The sequence below is a fragment of the Panthera leo genome, chromosome B1, assembly GCF_018350215.1.
Source record: "Panthera leo isolate Ple1 chromosome B1, P.leo_Ple1_pat1.1, whole genome shotgun sequence".
Classification (NCBI taxonomy): Eukaryota; Metazoa; Chordata; class Mammalia; order Carnivora; family Felidae; genus Panthera; species Panthera leo.
This window is the reverse complement of record NC_056682.1, coordinates 197,882,179-197,903,741: the sequence shown is the minus strand read 5'-3', so window position 1 is coordinate 197,903,741 and position 21,563 is coordinate 197,882,179. Positions and strand designations below refer to the sequence as shown.

The 21,563-nt window shown below is 50.7% G+C and overlaps 2 protein-coding genes across 3 annotated transcripts in view; both read right to left on the bottom strand.

Annotated features, from left to right (window-relative positions):
- SLC2A9 (solute carrier family 2 member 9) overlaps window positions 1–4,440 on the bottom strand; it is a 255,169-nt gene extending 250,729 nt beyond the window's left edge. For both annotated transcript variants that reach the window (XM_042936893.1, XM_042936894.1), the window contains exon 1: window positions 4,175–4,440. The gene's annotated coding sequence lies outside the window, so the exon portion shown is untranslated. The remainder of the gene's footprint in view (window positions 1–4,174) is intronic.
- A 13,052-nt stretch (window positions 4,441–17,492) lies between these two features.
- WDR1 (WD repeat domain 1) overlaps window positions 17,493–21,563 on the bottom strand; it is a 43,841-nt gene continuing 39,770 nt past the window's right edge. The window contains exons 14-15 of the mRNA XM_042936892.1: window positions 20,198–20,342; window positions 17,493–18,619 (exon numbers count right to left, since the gene is read on the bottom strand). Of these exons, the coding sequence (XP_042792826.1) occupies window positions 18,513–18,619; window positions 20,198–20,342 (252 nt within the window). The 3' untranslated portion in view covers window positions 17,493–18,512. The remainder of the gene's footprint in view (window positions 18,620–20,197; window positions 20,343–21,563) is intronic.

Here is a 21,563-nt window from a genome sequence, read left to right as displayed (position 1 = left end):
TCCCTGGCCCTCGACGTGCAGGGAAGGCGGGGTGGCGACGGCCACCTGCCAGGCACCCTGTATGCCTGAGCTCGTGTCACCCAGTCCCCAAGCACTCTGCAAGGGCACCATCCAGAGCCCGTGTCTGAGCAAGGAAAGCCTGAGGACGGTGTCGAGGTCAGACGCGGGCCGAGATGAAGTGAGACTCTAAGTCAGATCTGTCGGTGCCAAAGCCTGGGGGCTGCCTCTCCCCGATGTCTTTCCCTCCCCTGTTCAGGCATCCAGAGCCTCACATGTGCTCGGCTGGCCGGCGAGGGCCCTGGCTGGACTTTCTGGGCCCACGTCAATCAGCTGAACTCTCCCGGTCTCCTTGCCAGGGCCCAGCGTCTCAGCCCTCCTTTTCTTCCCTCTTAGTTTTGTTTTGTTTTTTTTAATGCTTATTTATTTATTTTTGAGAGAGAAATAGAGCACAAGCAGGGGAGGGTCAGAGAGAGGGGGAGACACGGAATCCGAGGCAGGCTCCAGGCTCCGAGCTGTCAGCCCAGAGCCCGACGCGGGGCTCGAACCCACGAACCGTGAGATCATGACCCGAGCCGAAGTCGGACGCTTCAGTGACTGACCCACCCAGGTGCCCCAACCTTTTCTTCCCTCTTAAATGCAGCCACCACCCTCGCTGCAACATCCGCTCCTTGGGGATCCTCTAGCCACCCCAATGGGCCCACGCGCGGAACACAGCATCCCACGCTCATTCTAGGACCTTGGGCCCTGACCCCTTGAGGGAACACGTGAGCAGTGCAACAACAATGACACATTAATGACAGTCATTTGTTGACTACCTTGCAGATGTTATACCTCATAACAACCGCAGGAGGGAACACCGTCTCAATCCACCGCAGACACCAAGAAAGCCAAGGCCCAGGGTGGTTCACTGATCCATCCAGAATGAAGTTAGCCAGGAGAAGAGCAGGGGCCACGCCAGGCTAGGGTTTCTGCACGGCCTCCCAGACTAAGTCCAGCTTCCTGGAAGTGTGGAGCCTGGACTCAGACAGCCTAGGTTTATAGTCCAGCTGTGTGACCTTGGGAGAGTTACCCAACCTGTCTGGTTTCTGTTTCTTCATCGGTAAAGCGGAGATGATAAACATCCTACCTGCTTGGTGGGGTTGCTGAAGGGTTACCTGACACAGACGTAACATCCTTAGCGTCGTGCTTGGCAACTGGGCTTAATATATGCCACTGGTTATTTTTCTTCTAGGAATTTGTATTCCGCAAAACGTCATGGACGGTTGGGTAAGAATCTTAACTGAAGTCGGAATGCTAGAAAGTCAGGGGCGCCTGGGTGGCTCAGTCGGTTAAGCGTCCGGCTCTTGGTGTCAGCTTAGGTCATGATCTCATGGTTTGTGAGATCGAGCCCCGCGTTGGTCTCTGCACTGACAGTGTGGAGCCTGCTTGGGAGTCTCTCTCTCTCAATCTCTCTCTGCCCTTCCCTGCTCGCATTATCTCTCTTTCTCAATAAATAAATAAGAGAGAGAGGGAGACACAGAATCCGAAGCAGGCTCCAGGCTCTGAGCTGACAGCACAGAGCCCGATGCGGGGCTCGAACCCACAAACCTTGAGATCATGAGCTGAGCTGAAGTTGGATGCTTAACCGACTGAGCCACCCAGTACATTTAACCAGAGAAAGTTTGCCCCGGCCACCTCCCCACCTCCAGGGAGGTGGGTGCCCAAGCCCACATCCCCACCGACACTGAGCATCGCCCGCTGAGAAAGCATCGCCCCAAGGGGCTAGACCTTCCTGTGCCTCACACACGAGGGCCTTGACTCAGCAGTGAGTCAACCCCGTGCTCCCAGCACGACCCGTCTAACGGGTGCACCGATTTCACGGGCAAGCCTCTGGGAATTAGCTCCAGTGGCATCTCCTCAAAGCATTGGTCAGGCTTCCTGTTTTCCACATCTGTGACTTGCCCATCAAGATCCTTTGCCATTTCCATAGTCGTTCCTGTCTTTCTTGGTAATTTCCAGAGAAGTTCTTGTGCATTGTGGGTATACAGCTGGCCCTTAACACAGGTTTGAACTGTGCGAGTGGACTTCTATGGGGCTGGGCATTTTCTCTTCCTTGTGAATTTCTTAGTAACATTTCTCTAGCTTACTTTATTGTAAGAATATAGCATAAAACACATATAACATGTAAAATATGGGCTATTTATGAATCCATCGGTCTTCCCGTCAACAGTAGGCTATCAGTAGTTAAACTGGGGGGAGGGAGTCAAAAATCTTAAGTGGATTTTCGACTGTGTAGAGGGGTTTGCTCCCCAAAGGTGCACGTGGTCACGTCAGTTTCAGATATTACAAATACTCTGTTGCAATCTGTCATCTATGAATTTGTCCCTGGTGACCTCCCATGCAACAGACATCCTCTGTTTTGACGTGATCTCACTCGTCAGTTCACCGAGTAGATATCGGCTTGTTGGGATGCCTCTCAACAGAGGAGCCCCCAGCATGGACCGGAACATTCCAGAAGCGGTCCGAGCAGTGCAGTGAGAGTCTGGGTGACTGAATCTGAGTAAGTGCAGAATGGCGTTGCCGCCGATCTCCGTTTTACGCCAACTCGCTGGCTTCTGTCCGCACCTTCAGACTGCTGAGGTTGTTCAATTCTGATCCAGAAACTGCACAGCACGGTGCCATCACGGCACGCTGATAATCACACACGCTGCGGTTTGGGTGACATCTGATAGGTGGAGGGAGATTAAGGAGAGCCACATTCCATGCTGTGTCCTGCAGAGACCCCGTGTCCTACAGAGATCGTACCCTGTACGACGACTGTACCCCGTACTTGCCGTGTGACCCTGGCCACTCCCCTTCTCTGAGCCTCCTCTCTGTTGACTACCGCAATGATAGTGGCACCTGTATCACAAGCTGCCATGAGTCGCAAGTGTGTTACTCCACGGAAAGAGGTGAGAACAGGGCCCGGGGCACAGAGAAGATACGGTACGAATGTTTTTGCCATGATTATTAGTATTATGGAAGAATTACAATGCTCCTGTTTAAGGGATATTGAAATGGAGTCTCAAAGAGTTGAAATAACTTGTCCCCACCACCCTGCCAAAGAAAACAGAGTCAAGGCTGCGTGCTCTTTCCACGGACCCCGCGGCTCACCCCAATTCCCTCCCAGGATGTCTAGGTGCGCTGAAATCTGCCTCTCTGTCTGTCCCTCGCTGGGCTTTGTGTTTGGCATCTAAGGGCAGCGAGGATCAAGGCTACCTCTGCTCCCCGGGACAGACACTCACACGTTTGAGGAGGGTGCACGTGCACTCCTGACCCAAAGGACCTCTTCTCCCGGTTCACTGGCCCCTTCCCTTAAAGTGCCCTGTGGCCGACCACCCACGTGTGTGTCCCACCTGCTTCTGCTGCCCTCGGTCACGTGTGCTGGTTGCCTTCCATCTCGGTGTGGCCCTGCTTGGCTGGGACTTTTTGCTTGTTTTTAATGCTGTCCTAGAAACATGCTCTGGGGTGTAAAACCCACAGGAGTGTAGCATCTGTGTGTGTGGGGGTGCTATTTATTTTTATTTATTTATTTTGAGAGAGAGAGAGCGAGAGCACAAGTGGGGGTTGGAACAGAGACAGAGGGAGAGAGAATCCCACCCAGGTTCTGTGCTGTTAGGTGCGGAGCCCGACGTGGGGCTCGAACCCACCAACTGTGAGATCATGACCTGACCTGAAATCAAGAGCCTGACGCTTAACCGACCGAGCCACCCGGGTGCCCCACACGGGGGGTTTTCTAAAGGACGCTTGACTTTCTCAATCATGCTACTGTATCACCCCACTGGCCTCACGCGACCACCTTCGACGTCTTACTTTCCCCCTTTTGCAGATGAGAGAACTGAAGTGTCATTAATTTATCACCAATTCACCCTTTCCACGTCTTCGCGAACGCTTTAATAAACCCTCCTTGAGGGCTGTCTACATGCAGCCTTGTGTTCAGGACATGACGCCCAGCCGCTCCCCCCCGCCACATACCCCAGTTCCTGAGAATTCAGGATGGGACGCCGTGTGCACACTTCAGTCGGCACCGTAGAGAGAGAAGCCCAGAACCTGGCCCCCGCTCTGCCCACTGGGCCCCCACCCCCCCCCCCCCCCACCCCCGATATTTAAAACAACAACATGAGCTGCAGCCACAAAACACAAGACGGCTACTCACCACCTCCGGTCTTGGGCTCAGACCTTGGGGAGAGCTTCTGAGCTCACGGCCACTTAGGAACTAATTGGAGCCACATGATGGCCTTGAGATTCCTGCTGGCTGGACAGCCAGTCCTACCTCCCCGGTAGGGCTGGTCTCTCAAGAGTTTCCGTGAAGTCCCGTGGCTTTTTCAGTACTAGCTGCCCCCAGGCTGTTTGTCCAATCTGCTGACTAGATTCCTGCTGCCTCTTCAGAGCTCCTTCCCGATCTGACCACAATCCTCCTCCTTTCAAGGGGTGAGATGTTAATTTCCTTAATGACTCACTATTGCCCCACTCCAGTCAGGGTTTCGCAAACAATGGCACTGTTACATTTTAACGATAAGTCCACGCATTTCAGGATGTTTAGTAGCATCCCCAGCCCCTCTGCCCACTTGATGTCCCTATCGCTCTTACACCCCCAGCCCCAGGCCCAGCCCCTCATCCTCCACCCCCTTGAGACAACAAAAAAGTCTCCAGACATTTGCCAGATGTCTCCCAAGGTTATTTCTGTCTTTATGCCACCGTTTCAACTGGATCCGGTGATCCGTATCACTCTCCCCATGCCTCTGCCATCACCCATTCTCTAGTTGTAGAAAACGAAAGTGGGGTGCTTTCTTTATGAGTGTGTTCAACAAGAGGTCAACCAGAGAGAGAGAGAGAGAGAGAGATTATTTTAAGGAATTGGCTCATATGATTGATGGAGGCACATGTCCAAAATCTGCAGGGCAGCCCAGCACGCTGTAGACCCAGAGAAGAGTTGAAGTCCAAGTCCAAAGACTGTCTGCTGCAGAGTTCCTTCGTGCTCAAAGGAGGTCAGTCTTTTCCCTCTGAAAGCCTTCAATTGATTAGATGGCCCCCAGCATTATGGAGGGCAATCAGCTTTATGCAAGGTCTACTCTGATTGAGATGTTAATCTCCTTCAGAAAACCCCTTCCTAGAAGCATCCAGGACAATGTTTGACTACATATCTTGGCACGGTGGCTCAGCGAAGTTGGCACGTAAAATTAATCAGCATAGTCAGCAAGGATGAATGAATGTATGGCAAAGAAAGGGAGGATGTACTTGAACTCATCTGGAATGTGGACTTCCATGATTATTGTCTGAAATGTCCGTGCCACACTGGGGCCATCAGCGATTCTCAACCCTGGCCGTTACAATCACCTAGGCAGCCTTGAAAGGATGCAAATGTCAGGGGCGCCTGGGGGGCTCAGTCAGTTAAGCATCCGACTTCCACTCCTGTCTTGATCTTGCAGTTCGTGAGTTCCAGCCCCATAACGGGCTCTGTGCTGACAGCTCAGAGCCTGGAGCCTGCTTCGGATTCTGTGTCTCCCTCTCTCTCTGCCCCTCCCTCATTCATGCTCTGTCTCTCTCTGTCTCAGAAATAAATAAACATTAAAAAAATTGTTTTTAAATAAAACAAAATGATAATAATAAAAAAAGATATTCTCTTATCCTCACAATTACCCAATGAGGTAGAGTGTATGATGGCCCCAGGCTATAAATGAGGAAACCGAGGCACAGAGAGGTAAGTGACTTGCCCAAGAAAGTTGCTGACAGTCTTGGGTTCATCTGACTCTGAAGGTTAACATTTTTTTTTTAAGTTTATTTATTTATTTTGAGAGAGACACAGAGAGTGTAAGTGGGGGAGGGGCAGAGAGACAGAGGGACAGAGGATCCAAAGCGGGCTCTGTGCTGACAGCAGAGAGCCTGATACAGGGCTCGAACTCATGAACCATGAGGTCATACCCTGAGCCGAAACCAAGAGTCAGATGCTTACCCCACCAAGCCACCCAGGCACCCCTGAAGGTTAAGGGTTTTTAGGAACTTTGCTTCCCAGAGACTTAGATCAGGATTACAGCCACTGGAAAAGAGGAGGCAAAAATGCCAGGATTCCTGGATGTCACCATCGTGTACCTAGAGAACCTAAGAAAATAGAAATTGAAATGAATATGGGAGCATAGTCATTAGCCACTTCACAAAGGCTTTTGTTTGAAAACAAAGTCACTTGACAAAAATGTTGGTGCATGTCCAAAATTCAGTCATGTTCCTGGTGAATAGCAGGGACAGAAATCATATTTAAAACAGGAAGCAGAAATCATATTTAAAAACGAAGATCCCACTCATAACAGCAACAAAAACATGAAATACCTGAGAATACATTTAGCACGAGGGGTGAGGTAGGTTAATGAACACAGCTACCAAATTTTATTAAGGGATATTAGAGAAGATTCGACCTTCGGAGAGATGGTCTGTGCCCACGGTAGGTACTGTAAAAATGCCACTTCTCTTCAAATTAGTCAGAGGTTAAAACAGTTTTCTTGTTTTCAAATAAAAATTGGGCATTGACGTAATTTTGAAGCAATTCAAAAATTCTCAGGTCTAACACAGAGTGCCTTCTGAGTTCCCAGCAACTTCTAGTATCTCAAAAGGAAAAGTCAGCCCTCCTGAGCTCTTGAATCACTTCCAGACTTCCTTTTAGATTCAGTTACCTAAGGCCATGAGATTCTTTTTGCTTGGCTATCCCTGGGCACACTCAGATCCAAACTGATTTATCCAAAAAATGGCTTTACAGTTTTTAAAACCTTAAATTGCGAAACATATTATAGGGTTACAAATATTATCCACACACCCGCACTTTAACAAATAGTTAAATGTCTACCTGTGTACCATTTGGGGCCGACAGACTCTTAAGGGGGCCCCATGATCCGGCTTTCATGTGCTTGTGTGATCCCTCCCCCTGAGCATGGGTAGAACCTGCGGCCTGGTTCTGGACGTAGAGAATATACCAAGAGTGAGGGGGTGTATGGGATTGCATGTGTGTGATTATGTTACATACGATGGTAACTTCCATAGAATGATGTGTTGTGAGCTGGCCACAAGGCCGGGAACTGGGGACAGCCTCCAGCGCATACCCAGAGAGACGCTGAGGCCCTCAGCCCAGCAGCTTTCAGGAATCTGAGGGTTGTCAACAATCACATGAGCAAGGGAGGAGACCCTTCTCCAGTAGAGCCTCAGATGAGACCACAGCCCCAATCGACACCATGATTGTAGCCCCACAGAGGACACAGCTAAGCTTTGCCGAGACTCCGGGCCTACAGAATCATGAGATAACAGGCATATATGTTTTTAAGCTGCTAAATTCGGGAAAATATTGTTATTACCAATAGATAGCTAATGTGCTACCACACAAGTGAAGCAATAGAATATTTCCAATGCTTTAGAGGCCCCATGTGCCTCTCCTAACACATTACTTCCCTCCTCCCAAGAAGAAAGCACTATCCTAATTTTTCTGTTGATCATTCCTTTGCCTTCCTTTGTAGATTTACCATCTATGTAAGTATCAGTAAATAGGATATGTTTGGGGGCACCTGGGTGGCTCAGTTGGTTGAGTGTCCGACTTTCGCTCAGGTCATGATCTCGCAGTTCGTGGGCTCGAGCCCCGCGTCGGGCTCTGTGCTGACAGCTCGGAGCCTGGAGCCTGCTTCGAGTTCTGTGTCTCCCTCTCTCTCTCTGCCCCTCCCCAACTCCTGCTCTCTCTCTCTCTCTCTCTCTCTCTCTCTCTCAAAATTAAATAAACATTAAAAAAAAGTGAAATACAACACAGAAGAACCTAAAGGTAAATATTCCTCTGATTTGAGAATAAATTTCCCAAGATTGTTTTAGCTTAGAAGCAATAAAAAATCGTGACATTTATTGATAAATTTGACTGCATAAAGATTGAACTCTTTTTACCAGAAAGCAACCTAAATGAAGTTGGAAGACAAAAAATAACCCATGAGTATGAAACAGTATCAACTTCTTGAGCTATGTCAGGAGCTCAAACTGACGCTCCAAAGGCTAGAGATTCATATAAGGAAAAGCAAAAATAATGAGTCTATCAGAAATGGTCAACGTCACGAGTGCAAATGGAATTGTAGTGCCATGTTGGCAAAATGGGAGTGATGGTTCCCAAAGTTGGTGAGGGGTGGAGTGAGACAGGCGTCCCCTCACTGTTGGGAGCGATGCCAATGAAAAGAATGTTTCTGGGGAGCAGTGTGGACAAATCGTTCCTATATCTTGAAAATGTGCGTAGTCTTTGGTTATAGTTATCCCATTTGTGACCATTTGTCCCGAGCGAGAATCACAAATGCGATGACTGATGTTCAAACACGTTCATCAGGACATCTGCACTGGCAAAGATGGAAACAGAGTGAATATCAGGGGAATCACGAAACAAGTTATGGTATATCCATCCGCTTGTCCGATACGATGCAGATATTCAGGAGTGTTTACTTACAGCCTTTAATGACAAAGATGAATTCTTATGGCTGTGCGTTAAACAAAAACAGCACTGGAATCCTCGTGATAGACTCTTCCCTCCAAAGAGACAGCAGGTTTTTGGTGGGGTTGGACACATCGGGGTCAGATCTCAGTGACACTACCAATTTGCTGTGTACCTTTGCAAAGTTGCTTCATCCTTTGGAGCCTCAGATCTGCTCATGGCATTGCTTTAAGGATCCAATGAGATCACATAAACAAGATAGCCCTGCGTATTCTAGGTCCTTGAGAAATGTTACCTGCTGCCTCTTGTTAATAACACAGAACATGGGGTTTATGTGGCAGGCAGAGGGAAGACGAAAGGATACCAAATCACGTATAGACTGATTGTAAGTTTAAAATACATCTTTCTCCACTAAGAGAAGGGTGGAAACAGTTGGTGTCAGTGTTCCATTTTTAAGGAAAAGTGGAAAAGAGTCGCCCGTCTGCATTTCCAGGAGAGTGGGGCTTCTGTCTTGGGTGGAGCCTGTGACAGTCTTGGGTTCACAGGACCCCAGCACCCGATTTTCAGGTGAGAAATCTCATACCAGTCTTATTTCCTAACACTTGACCTCTGAAAAAAATCTTGTAATGCTCTAACCCAGATGGGAACTGGGGTCTGGTGTGTGACCAGCCTGCCATGGTGGTCGTCAACTTTCGCTGTACATCAACACCAGCAAACACACAAAATGCAGATTCCCAGGCTCTGCACCAAGAGATTCAGATTTGGTAGGTCTGGAATGAAGCTGAGAAGTGCGTGCGTGCATGTGTGTGTGAAACATATTAAAGTTTGTCACTCGTAAGCATGAGCTCAATGCACATGTATACACCTGTGCATGTAGGGTATATGTGCATATGTGCTATATATGTACCGTGGTATACATATGGTATACTACGTACAGATAATACACCAGCGTATATACCTGCATGTATACGTTTTTTCACATATGTATATACGTGTCTAACCACCATTCATATCCAGATATAGAACAGTTCCAAAATCCCATACGCCCCCTCCCTTCAATAATCCCTACTCTCACGCCGGGTAACCATTATACTGTCAACACAGATGAGCTTAGTCCATTCTTCTTTTTTAAAAAAAATTTTTTTTTAACGTTTATTTTTGAGAGAGAGAGAGACAGAGCATGAACAGGGGAGGGGCACAGAGAGAGGGAGACACAGAATCCGAAGCAGGCTCCAGGCTCTGAGCTGTCAGCACAGAGCCCGACATGGGGCTCAGACTCACAAACCGTGAGATCATGACCTCAGCCGAAGTCAGAGGCTTAACCAGCTGAGCCACCCAGGCGCCCCGAGCTTAGTTTGTTCTCAAATTTCATATAAAGGAAACCATCTCATATTCACTCCTTTGCGCCTCGTTTCTCCTGCTCCACGGTATGTTTACAAGATGGATTCCAGTTGTTCCCTGGAAAGGTAGTCGGTTCACTTTCATCGCCCAGGGTGGACAAACCACAATGAGTCCCTCCATTCTTCCGTGGGTGGGCACCCAAGGCTTGAGGCTCTTTGGAAGAGTGCTGCTCCAGTGTTCTTACCCGTGTCTTTTGCGGGACGTAGACTCCCATCCTCTTGTTCATACTTGGGCGTGGGATCGATGGGCTGCCAAGGCAAGATGCGTCTAATGCCAGTAGACATTACCACACAGTAGAAATCCATGTTTGTATAAGGAGTTTTGACGCAGGTGGTCTTGGACCACACTTTGAGAAACCCTACTTAGCCACAAGCCCCATTACGTGAGCAAACACATTCCTTTGAGTTGACCCTTTCTTGGGGTGCAAGTGGGGACAAGCTTGCTAACACTGAGATGCCAGCTAAGTGATTTGGGGAAGGGGGGAGAAATGCAAAATTAAATTTCTACCATCCCTTAGCACCTCTTTGGAACTAATGTTGGCAATTTACTGCTTGTGCCCCAGAACGAGAAGCTGAGAGCAGCGAAGCTTTGATGGGGGGGGGGGGGTAGGAAGGTGAGAAGCCAGGCCACTGTGCCCCATCAACCAAGCCCTAGCTCACCCCGACCACGAGCCAGAGTAATGTCCACTTAATTGCTGGTAAAAAGGGATACGCTTGGGACCTTGGGTTGTCCCTACGAGGAACAACTCTCCCTTCTACTCACCTTAAGCTAATTGCAAAGCCATTTCCCCATGCTCGTGACAAAGGAGGTGGCTTGCAGGAGGTGAGACAGATGGCCCTCCTCCTGCTGTGCCCAGCAGGTCTGACAATAAAGGCCGGTTATAGAAAAACTGGCTCTTTTAGCCAACTCTGGCCGTTTCAGCACAGACTCAGCCAGCTTGTCTGAGGTCAGAAGGCCAGGAGGCAGGGCTTCGTGTTGGCACACTGGCAGGGGTGTGGGAAGGAGGGCCTGCCTGTCCTGCTGGCCAATGTCCTGCTTCCCCGGTCTCTCAGCCAGGAGCCGGTCACCCTCCCGGATTCCGGTGACCTCAGCAGGCTGGCTCAGCCGTGGCCCAGGCGTGATCTCAAGCTGCTCTCTGCTGTTTTCAGCGGAGCACTGCAATCAGGGGCCGCAGAGACCGGAGACACGAGCAGGTCTTCTCCAGAAATGGGAGAATGGCTTCCACTTGGAGGCAGGTGGGGGGACGGAGACGTGGGTTTAGCAAAAGAGCCGGGGCTCTGTCCACGCAAGGTGGGTGGTAACCCCCACCCACCCCACCCGCCGGGCCGGGCCTCACGTCCCTCCCTCGGGCCCCACAGCTCCCTGTGTGTCGTCTACCAGAGGACTCCTCCCTCACACTCTCTCCCACTTCTCTAGAAACCCAGTGAAACAGGACAAACCGTGTCTGGCTTCCCTCAAAGCTGAGTATGTCCCCAAAGCTGGATGTGTTGCCTGGTACGTAATGATCGATGAATATTTAGTTGAATACACGAATGGATGAATAATTGAGCGGACTCTGAACCAAAAGGAAGAAGTCCAATATCTCGTTCGCGCTCTCTTTAAGAGAATTAAGCCACTAGGATCACGGAGTTATAAAGCTCTTCTGCCCACAACAACAACAACAGATCCCTGGCTCTTTCAGAATGAAATCCCTAGCTCTTGTCGGAACTGGCGGGGACCGGAGATACTTGGGATCATCACAACCGAAGTAGGAAACTACCGGGATCTAGGGTGTAGAGGCCACAAACATCACCAAACCTCCCCGGATGAACAGGCTGGTCCAGCCCAACACAGCGGTGTCCCGGGCAAACTGTGAATAATGCCGAGGCCGAGAGGGCGTGATGTGAGCACGCGGTCTGCTGGACGGCTGGTGTTGACCTTGTGGGTACCAAGTGGAGGCAGCGAATCTAAATCTGCCGGGGAGAAACTTGCTCCAGTCAAAAGCAAGACTGGAAAACCGAAACCGATAACGACCGCTCAGAGATTTTACAAGCGTTATCAGCAGAAGCCAAAGATTTGGTACATCTGTGTGTCAGCAAGTGAATGCATGCTGTTTCTATAGGACATCCCGGCTAACCCCAGAAGCGTGTTTGCGTCTTGTAGCTAAGGTAACACACTGATAAAGGCGCTTCCCAGACCGAAGATTGTGGGTTTTGGCTTTTTAATTTGGCCAGACCCGGAATACTAGCTTCATCTAGACAAACAGTATTTTGCAACCTTCATCTATTATCAGTGTTCTTCCCATATGCAATGAGTTGGATGCTATATTGGAAAGGAAAGAAGGCAGAAAGAAGGGAGGGAGGGAAGGAAGGAAGGAAGGAAGGAAGGAAGGAAGGAAAGGAGGAAGGAGGGAAAGGGAGGAAGGAAAGGGAGAGAGGGAAGGGAGGGAGGAAGAGAGGGAGGGAAGGAAGGAAGGAAAGAAGGAAGGAAGGGAAGGAGAAAGGAGGGAAAGGGAGGAAGGAAAGGGAGAGAGGGGAGGAAGGAAGGAAGAAGGGAGGGAGAGAGGAAAGGAGGGAGGGAAGGAAGGAAGGAAGGAAGGAAGGAAGGAAGGAAGGAAGGAAGGAAAGGGAGGGAGGGAGGAAGAAGGAGTGAATTAAAGAAGGTGTTAATAGTCAAAGATAGAAGTTATTCGGGGCACAGGCTCGACCTGCATTCATGCAGCACAGAGGACACCCAGATGAGCACAAAGGCAGAAGACAAGGCCACTTGTGGCTCTCCTGGAGCAGTCAGAAGTGTGACCTCCCCACTCCCTAGTCTGCTAAAAAAATAACACGTCTCAGACTTACCATCCTCGGGATGCCAGGAAGTCTAACTTATGCCCAGATCATTAGAGAGCAAGTTGATGGTCATAATTCAGTTGCCAGTAAGATGGCGTCTGTGTCCACCTGTGAAATGATGCTGCTCCCCAGGTGGCCACGCCGATGGTTCCAGCCGGCATTTCTTACAATCTTTTGTGGGGGTGGGAAACAAGGGGATATACAACATGACCTTCGGTGAAGGCTTTACTAGTTTAAGCTAATTTGTTTATTATACAAGAACACAAGTCCTGGATTAAGTTCTTAATAATAGTTCCTTGCATTCTTCCCTCAATAGCCCTATTAATACAATTCCCCCCCAAATCTGGCTTCCCTGCGTCCCCCATGCCCACCCTATGCCCGGAGGCTCAGCGTGGACACTTAGCCTGTCCCAGACCCCTCAGGAGGTGGGCGGCAGATCGAGGGCTAACGGCTCTTCTAATCAGTGTCTGATGTCGGACGTGGGTCCTGGAAATGCACTCCTGCGTCTATGGTCTGCTTGCTTCGAGCCTAATTGGTCCAACGGCGCCTCCTTTGCTCTGCTGCGCCCCCAGGCAAGTCACGAGGTCTCTCCCCTTCCCGCTCACGGTGGCCCCTGCCATCTGACCTGCTCCACAGCAGCAGGGGGACCTGCCCTCTGGGGCGTCCAGCGGGGCCCGAGGCCTGTCTGGCAGCCAGCTCGGTCACTCTGTGTCCTGTGTCCTGCAAACCAACTGCCCCCCAGATCTAGTCCGCACACCTGAAAACGGGACAGAGCGTGAACTCCCCCACCAGGCTGGGGAGATCGTCCGCTTTGTGATGTGAACGATTGAGTGGCTCCCCCCCAGGCATCGTGGTTGCCATTTACCTGTGAGACACGAGTCTGATGGGCAAGACAGTGTTCATCTTCCTCATTTTTTTTTTTAAATTATGGCATAGAAGGTACCAGAACAGATAAACGCAATCACGAAGTGCAGCGGTATCCAAATCAAAAGGCTTGATTTAGGGTCACTGGAGCTAGTCTGGCTCAGGCACAAAAATGTTTTTTTATACGCTTCCCTTCTTCACACGGGATTTCTAACATCCCGGGACCTACTGGGTCGGTTGTTTCCAAGATCCTTTTTTCTTTCAAAATTAGTCAGTTGCTGGGGCACCTGGGTGGCTCAGTCGGTTAAGCATTCTATTCTTGGTCATGATCTCACAGTTCATGGGTTCGAGCCCCATATCAGGGCTCTGAGCTGTCAGCTCAGAGCCTGCTGGGGATTCTCCCTCTCCCTCTCTCTCTGCCCCTCCCTTGCTCTCTCTCTCTCTCTCTCTCAAAAAACTTAAAAAAAAAGAAATCTACTAAAAACCCAAAATTAGTCCATTATTAAGAATTAATTGCATTCACTATATTAATTTATAATTAATAGTCATTAATAATTAACCAAAGTATTGATTTTAATTATTACTATGATGATAAACCAAGAAATAACTAAATGATGGGGCACCTGGGTGGCTCAGTCAACTAAGCGTGCCACTGGCTCAGGCCATGATCTTGCAGTTTGTGAGTTCGAGCTCCTTGTCAGGCTCTGTGCTGACGGCTCAGAGCCTGGCGCCTGCTCTGGATTCTGTGTCTCCCTCCCTCTCTGCCCCTCCCCTGCTCATGCTCTGCCTCTCTGTCTTGCAAAAATACATAAACATTAACAAAAAAAGAGAAAGAAATGACAGTAAACTCATAAATGACGAGTCACTTAGAAAGGGCACTTCTGTGGTGACAAGTTCTTTACCTTGAGCAGGAAGGCACCTGGGTGGCCCCAAAGTTACACCTCAAGTGGAACGCACATACAGGTAGGTATCCCTCGCTTTTCCAAACTTTGCGTGACGCTCCTACGGAAGCTCCTACGACGCTTTTACGAAAGACCTACATTAGTACCCGTTTTCACTAGCTGGAAGAAGTCCAAAGAGGATTTGCACTTTTGTGAAAAATGGCGAAAAGCAAAAGGAGCGGTCGGAGTTGGTTTTGCAGCGAGGGGAGCCGGTGCAGAGGCAGCGCCCCCCCGCGCCTTCCCCGGGAACCACACTCAGCCCTCGATTGTCAAGCCTCTAGCTTGGCACCTCGTCTGTGAGCCTCTGGGCGGCATCTCGACTTGTGTGCGTCTGTGAGCAAGGTGTGCCCGAAAGTATCGGAAAAGCCTTAGAGAAGTTTCATTTGGGGGTCTGGGGATGCTAAAAAAGTTTTCTGTAGAAATAAATGGTAACTACTTCTTTGCTTTTGGCCATTTTGGCTCAGAAAGTTTCACGGGCAAACTGTACTTTGATTAGCCGGGCCACCCTGTATGTTGTCAGTACTCAATTCCCTCATCCTCTAAGGAGATTCTCTATGCCCCGTGGCCCTCAGAATCCTGGCTTACAGTAAGCCTATGAAAACAACCTCCCCTTCCCTCAGTTTCTGTTCCCTAGTAGTTGCTAATTACTGATTTTAGACAGGATTATGATAGCCAGGAGTAAATCCGAAAACAGCAGACTCCCAGAAATCTAGGATTTAATGCAAGAACATGGGAAAAAAAAATCGAGGTTTTTGTATTAAATGTGAGGTTTATAATTGTTTATCTCCATAAAAGGGATAAATGAATAAATCCAAGCAAGAACACCGGATGATATTAAACCCTGTCTTGGGTATTTTTCAGGAAAGTCACGGCCGGATTTCCTGTTTAGCTTTCTGAAAGCCTCTTCCCAGCCTCGAGAGACCACCTGCTCCAGGAAGCCTGCCCTGATTTCCTTCCTCAGAGTTCCCCCTGGACTTCACGTGGGCTCCTCCTGGGGCACAGGTCACTATTTGTTGTATGTTATCACTAGGTGGGTACTCATTTGGTGCCCCGCATTCACAGTGCTAACTACCGTATGTGTTACTTACAAGTCAATTTCCTAATTCCTTCTATATCTACAATGTCTCACATTTATGGCATTAACTGTGGGCCAGACACTGATGTAGGCTTTACCTGGGGTATCTCACATAATCCCTGCACAACCGTGAGGTGTGTACCATTATTACCCCCAGTTTACAGATGTAGAAACTGATGCAGACTATAGACACCAACAGCCCCGATACACAGGTCTTTCTTTGTTTCTGTGTTAAGTCAGCTTGGGCTAGGCTCTGCTGTGGTAACCACGAAATCAGTGGATTGATGGAATAAGGGTTTATTTGCTGCTTGCACCGCAGTCAGGGTGGGAGCAGAGACGAACACACAGCCCTTACCCACCTCTGCCTGAAAGTGCCCCCCACTAGCCCATACAGGGTGCAGTATGAAGGCGTCCCTCCTCGAAAGAAGTAGGGATCTTGGGTCAACTCAAGCTCTGCTTTAGAAAGCCTCTAGTGAGGGGTGTCTGGGTGGCTCAGTCAGTCAAGCGTCTGACTTCAGCCCTGGTCATGATCTCACAGTCTGTGGGTTCGAGCCCTACATCGGGCTCTGTGCTGACAGCTCAGAGTCTGGACCCCACTTTGGATTCTGTGTCTCCCTCTCTCTCTGCCCCTCCCCCGCTCATGCTCTGGCTCTCAAAAATAAACATTAAAAAAAATTTTTTTAAACACAAAGCCTCCAGTGAGGAATTGAGGCGGGTGACTCCCTGTGCTGTCTGGTGTACGGCCCTCCTGCCTCCCAGCTTTGTGTCTTCTCGACCAGAAAACCTTGGTTTCAAGATCCAAGCCTGTGGTCTTTTTCCATAAATGTAGTCACTTTATATGCATTATTCTATCAGTTTTCTATCAAAAAATTTTAAAACGGTCTCATGTATGCACATATAATTTCCATTAAAAAAAAAAAAATCCTGTGTGCTCAAGGAAAATTATACCGAGCATAAAAATGTACATCCTTGGGCCTAGTGCATAAAGCATGGCGTTTGCTGTATTTTTAAATGTTTACTGTGTTTTTTCTGCTTCAGTGCACTTTAAAAAATTACAGCCAAATGTATCATTCTTTTTTCCTTTATAGTTTTTCTCATTCTTAGCAATACTCATGTCTGTGTGGACGCAAAGTCCCTGGATTTCTTCTAGTATTATTGAAACTCCGTTGTTTAAAATAAAAAACTTGCATCTGCTTTTGATTTAGCCTGGTGTAAGAACAAGGTACACAATCTTATTTTTTTCAGATTGTTACCAAACTTAATCTTCATTGTTTAGTGAATAATTCGCCATTTCCCCATTGATGTGGAGTGAAAAGCAGCCCGTCCCCAGTCCACACAGGAATGAACCACACTCCTGGACTTTGTGATTTGTGGTGGCCCCAGCTTTAGATATTATAGACTTAACATTTAATTCTCTCTTCCTCTCACAGGTCCTTTTTATACATGAACTATGGAAGCAGTATGATGAAACCAGAACAACTACAAATTTAGACATCTTTACGATGTTGTCTTTCTAGCCAAGAAGATAACCTTTCACAATTAAAAGGAGTGTTTGGGAATTTCGGTTTTTTCCCACATCTAAATGCACGCTATTCCTTACTTTTGAAAGCAACCCCAGAAAGGTCACAGACTGCCCCAGCACTTGAGAATCAGTGGGATCTGGGGATCATCTGGTCCGCTGTTTTCAGTTTACAGATAATCCATTTAGGCCCAGAGAAGGGAGAGGAGGTGGCCCAGGTCACACAGCAATTTGGCAGCTGGGATGAGGATCCAGAAGGCCCCTTCCCTGGGGCTTCTCTCCCACCACTGGGTAGATCCAACGATCCGGGTTCCGGAACTGTCTCCCTCTGAGGGTGCAGGCCAGGGAGAAACCAGAAGGTCCTGCACAGCTCTCCCCGTCCCCACCCCCACGGGCCCCCCACCACACAGAGTCAGCAATCCACAGTGAAGAGAAAGACATTTAATCACTTCTTGGTCTTATCTCTTAAAGCGCTCAAAGTGTTTTCACAAGTGCAAAGGGAGCGATTGCTCTCGGCCGACATTTACCAGCAATTTCCGACACACGCAAAAGAACTACAGATCACCGTGCTTTATACTTACTTTTAATTTCTGCACTGAAAAAAAAAAAAGGTGAAAACCATAACAGGTTAGTTTACAGTGACTTCACCTCTGCCTTTAAATTAACCTTTGCTCTTGAGGGCAGAAGGGGGAAAGAAAGACAGGAACACATCAGAGCGGGAGGGCAAACGGGGGCCGAGACACCTGGGTCCGGCTAACAAGGGCTCTGAAACCCGGAGGCGGCGCCCTCAGCGCGCTAGCCCGTAAACACGGACAGGCAACAGTTAAGATACACTTAAAAAAAAAAAAAAAAAAAAAAAAAAAAAAAAAAAAATCCCGCAATTCCGTTCTTAAAATCAAGCACAAAAACGGACAGTGAACACAAGGTCCGCTGCGGAGGCCACCACACAGCGCGCGCCCCGGCTCCGAGCGGCACCTGCTCTACACACGAGGCCGGCTTCGCTGAGCTGCCCGGGGCGCGCCCTCTCCTCGCCGGCAGGGGGCGCTCTGCAGGTGGCGGACAGAGAGCAAGAGCCGCGGGGGCGGGGCCGGAGGGGGGCGGTGGGCGAGCGGGTCTGTGTGCTTTCGAGGCTCTGCCTCTGGAATGTTCTGCACTCGGGCTGGGCTGGGCCAGGTGGTGGGTTTTAGTTACGCTCCACACGCTGTTTAAGTGCTTGCTTTATTTTTCATGTGCAAACGGTCACTGTCTAAAGCTTTCAGAAGGACGTGTACAGACAGGAACACCCTGCAGAGACGAGACGCGGGTGCTCGTGAGCTAAGGCCCCTCCCTCTGGAGGGGGGCAGGGGCGGGGGGCGCACGACAGAGAGATTTAGAGAAATGATGTGTTCTGCTGCGGTTGGGCGCTAGTCCCTGATTCGGTCCGTCCACGGGAGGGGGCTCCTCAGTAGGTGATTGTCCACTCTTTGACAGAGGCGTCGTGGGAGGTGGTGACCAGCGTGCGCTCGTCCAGCCAGGCCAGGCTGCTAACGTGGTGGAGCCGGTGCGCATCTGGGAAGAAAGAAGGCGCTCTGAACGAGGGCCCCGCGTCCCCAGTCCCACCACCCCTTCGGCCTGGGGCAGGAGACCCGCTGCGCCGGCACCAACAACAGGCCCGAGAAACCCAGTTGGACGGCTATTCATCGGACCTTGCCCCTCTTCGCAGGAGAAGCATGGGGCGGGGGGGGGGGGGGGGGGAAGGAAGGTGGGCTCAGGCATTCTCGACCCCCCCCCTCCCTCCCCGGCACCCAGCATGACTGACGCTTGGGCTCAGCAGCGTCCTTGCTGGACCTCCCAGACACGGGTACCGTCCTGACAACCGGATACCTCCCCTGGGAGACAAAACTGCTCCTCCCCCGAAAAATCTTTTTTTTTGTGCATAAAACAAGACACAGACAGTACACAAACGGCTTCCTGGGCTGTCTGCGGTAATAAAATGCGGTGGCAATGAATAAAGGCTGAGAAGCACTGGGCGGGCGGGTCTCCTCACCTCACCCCTCTCTGTAACAGGTGCACCAGGCATGACCCGATTCCTCCCCAGTCTCCTGCCCTCGCCCAACGGACACCTGCACCGGGAACTTGCTGGGTCTTACTACACAGCCAGGAAGGCTCGTGGGAATCTGTCCTGTGTGGCCCGCAGCCTGCTGTGCCCTCCCTCTGCCTACAGCACCCGCAACAGGCCTCGAGGTGGACTCAGAGATACTATTAAATAGAAAAGCCTCCCATTTGTTTTAACACGAAAGGCTGCCCGCTGTGCAGAAAAGGGCGAGGGGGACCAGATGGCACAAGGAGGCCACTGAGGAGCAGTTCAGGAGGGAGAGGCGGGGGGGGGGTGGGGGGGGGGTGTCACCAGGCAGAATTTCAGATCCACCTCGGACAGGCGTGGTCCCTCCCAGGGCTCTGAGCCACATGTGACTACGGAGCCACAGGCAGAAAAAATGTGTTGCATTAAATAAAACTTATGGAGAATAGTTTCACCTGTTTTTAAAAAGGGGGGGGTGCTAGGAAAGCGTGAAGGCCACATGAGGCTCCACTACACTGCCCACCATGGGCGGAGAATCTACCCTGCTCAGCGTTTGGTGCAAGGGGGTGAGGAGGGGGAAGGGAAGTGCCGTGGTCTGAGTGTTGGCGTCTGCTCCCAAAAACCGCATGCTGAAAACCTAGCGCCCAAGGCGACGGTATTAGGAGGTAGGACCTTAGAAGAGCTGGGGTCACGAGCGGGAGCACTGCTCCTTCCCCCCGCGTGAGGCCCGACGAGAAGTGTCTGACCTCGAAGAGCCCCCCCACCCCTCCAGCCACACCGATCTCGTCTCCGGAGCTGTGAGCAGTCGCTCTGTGGTTTGAGCCGCCCAGCCTGTGATGCTTTGGCACGGAGGCCCAACGACTAAGACAGGAGGAGAGGTCAAGAGTGACCCCCGTGCCCTGTGGACGGAGACCACCTGCTCTCACGCTGGGAACACGAGCGTGCTTGGTCGCTCGTGTCCGGCAGGGGCCGGCAGAACGCAGCAGACGGAACCGTGCCTCCTGGCCAACTCCCCGGAAACAGACGGGACACTCAGGCCCGGGAGCCGAGGCGGGAGCGAGAGTCACCTTGGATCTTGACCCTGGTCTCGGGGTCACTCAGGGTCCAGACGTACACCATCATATCCATGCCGCCGGACGCAAAGTGTTCGTTGTCTGGGGACCAGGCCAGGCAGACGATCTTTGCATGGTGTCCATAAAAGACGTTGTTCTCCTAGTCGCGGGGTGAGAACAGAAAGGTGGTAGTCAGGGTTCAGGCCAGAGTGGCGTGTGTCACCTCGCCCGGCCCTCGCGGTGACAATGAGGGTCGACTTCAGAGGCGCTTTCTCTGCCAGGCACTGTGCACGTCTCACGGACGCCTCAGAAGAACCCACAGTGCCCGCTGCTCTGTGAGAGGAGGAAACTGAGGCCCAGGAAGGAGCGCCCCAACATCAAGCAGCAGCCACTGCGTCCCCTGGGCCCCCTGCATCACAGCACTTATCCTGAAGCGCTAGATGTGTGTGCGGTCCACACTGAGCCCTTGGCCCAGCGAGGGGACAGGAACACCTGCCGAGAAACAGCCACCCAGGCTCAAAGGGGTCCTGCTCCGTGCAGGCAGCACTCAGTGAAGTGAATGCTCGGGGCAGAGGGAGGCCGGCCTGCCTCTCCCCTCACACACCTGCCCTCTACCCTGGAGCCCAGGCTGGGGGCAGGGGCCCGGACAGAGGCTGTGAGCTGGACGAGGCCTAATGCTTCCCTTGATGCTTGAGGAATGCTTTTCCTTCAGAGCACTCCGTTTTCTTATTCCCTAGAAAGGGTCCACCTGATGGTGATTTTCTTTCCCAAGTGTGCCTGGTCTGTGCACTGCTGGTCCCGCTCCCGAGGACCGCTTACTTAGCAGGCCGTGAACCAGACCTGGGCGGCATAGAGACGAAGTCATTTACATAGAGTCTGAGGAACGTGGTCAGGGGGCCGAAGGAAATCTGGGAGGCGGGGTGTTCTGTCCGTGGAGGTCCGGGTTCCAGGCGTGTGCCCGACTCCAGCGTATACCTGCATTTGCTCACACCTGCCGTCAGAAGTGACGTTACGGGAAAGACATCAACTAAAAGGAGACTCCCCTCTAGTTAACGATACATAAGCCTAAGTATTTACGGGGAAACATACGGACGTCTGTAGTTTACTTTAAAAGCACCCAAAATGAAGATGAAAACGACTGGATGGATGAGAGGACACAGCGAGACATTAATGGCAGAATCCAGATGGTAAATTCTTCAGCCTCTGCCATGTTCCAACCCATCCTAAGTGCGGGGGCTGGCACACTGAAGGGCCCAGGGACCCGGAACCCCCCAGCCAGTGCCCCCTGCTGTGGCCACAGACAGCAAGCGACAGAACCCCTAGCTGAGCTCAGTCCCCTGTCTGTGAACCGGGGCGAACAGCTCTGGGCCCGAGTTCTCCC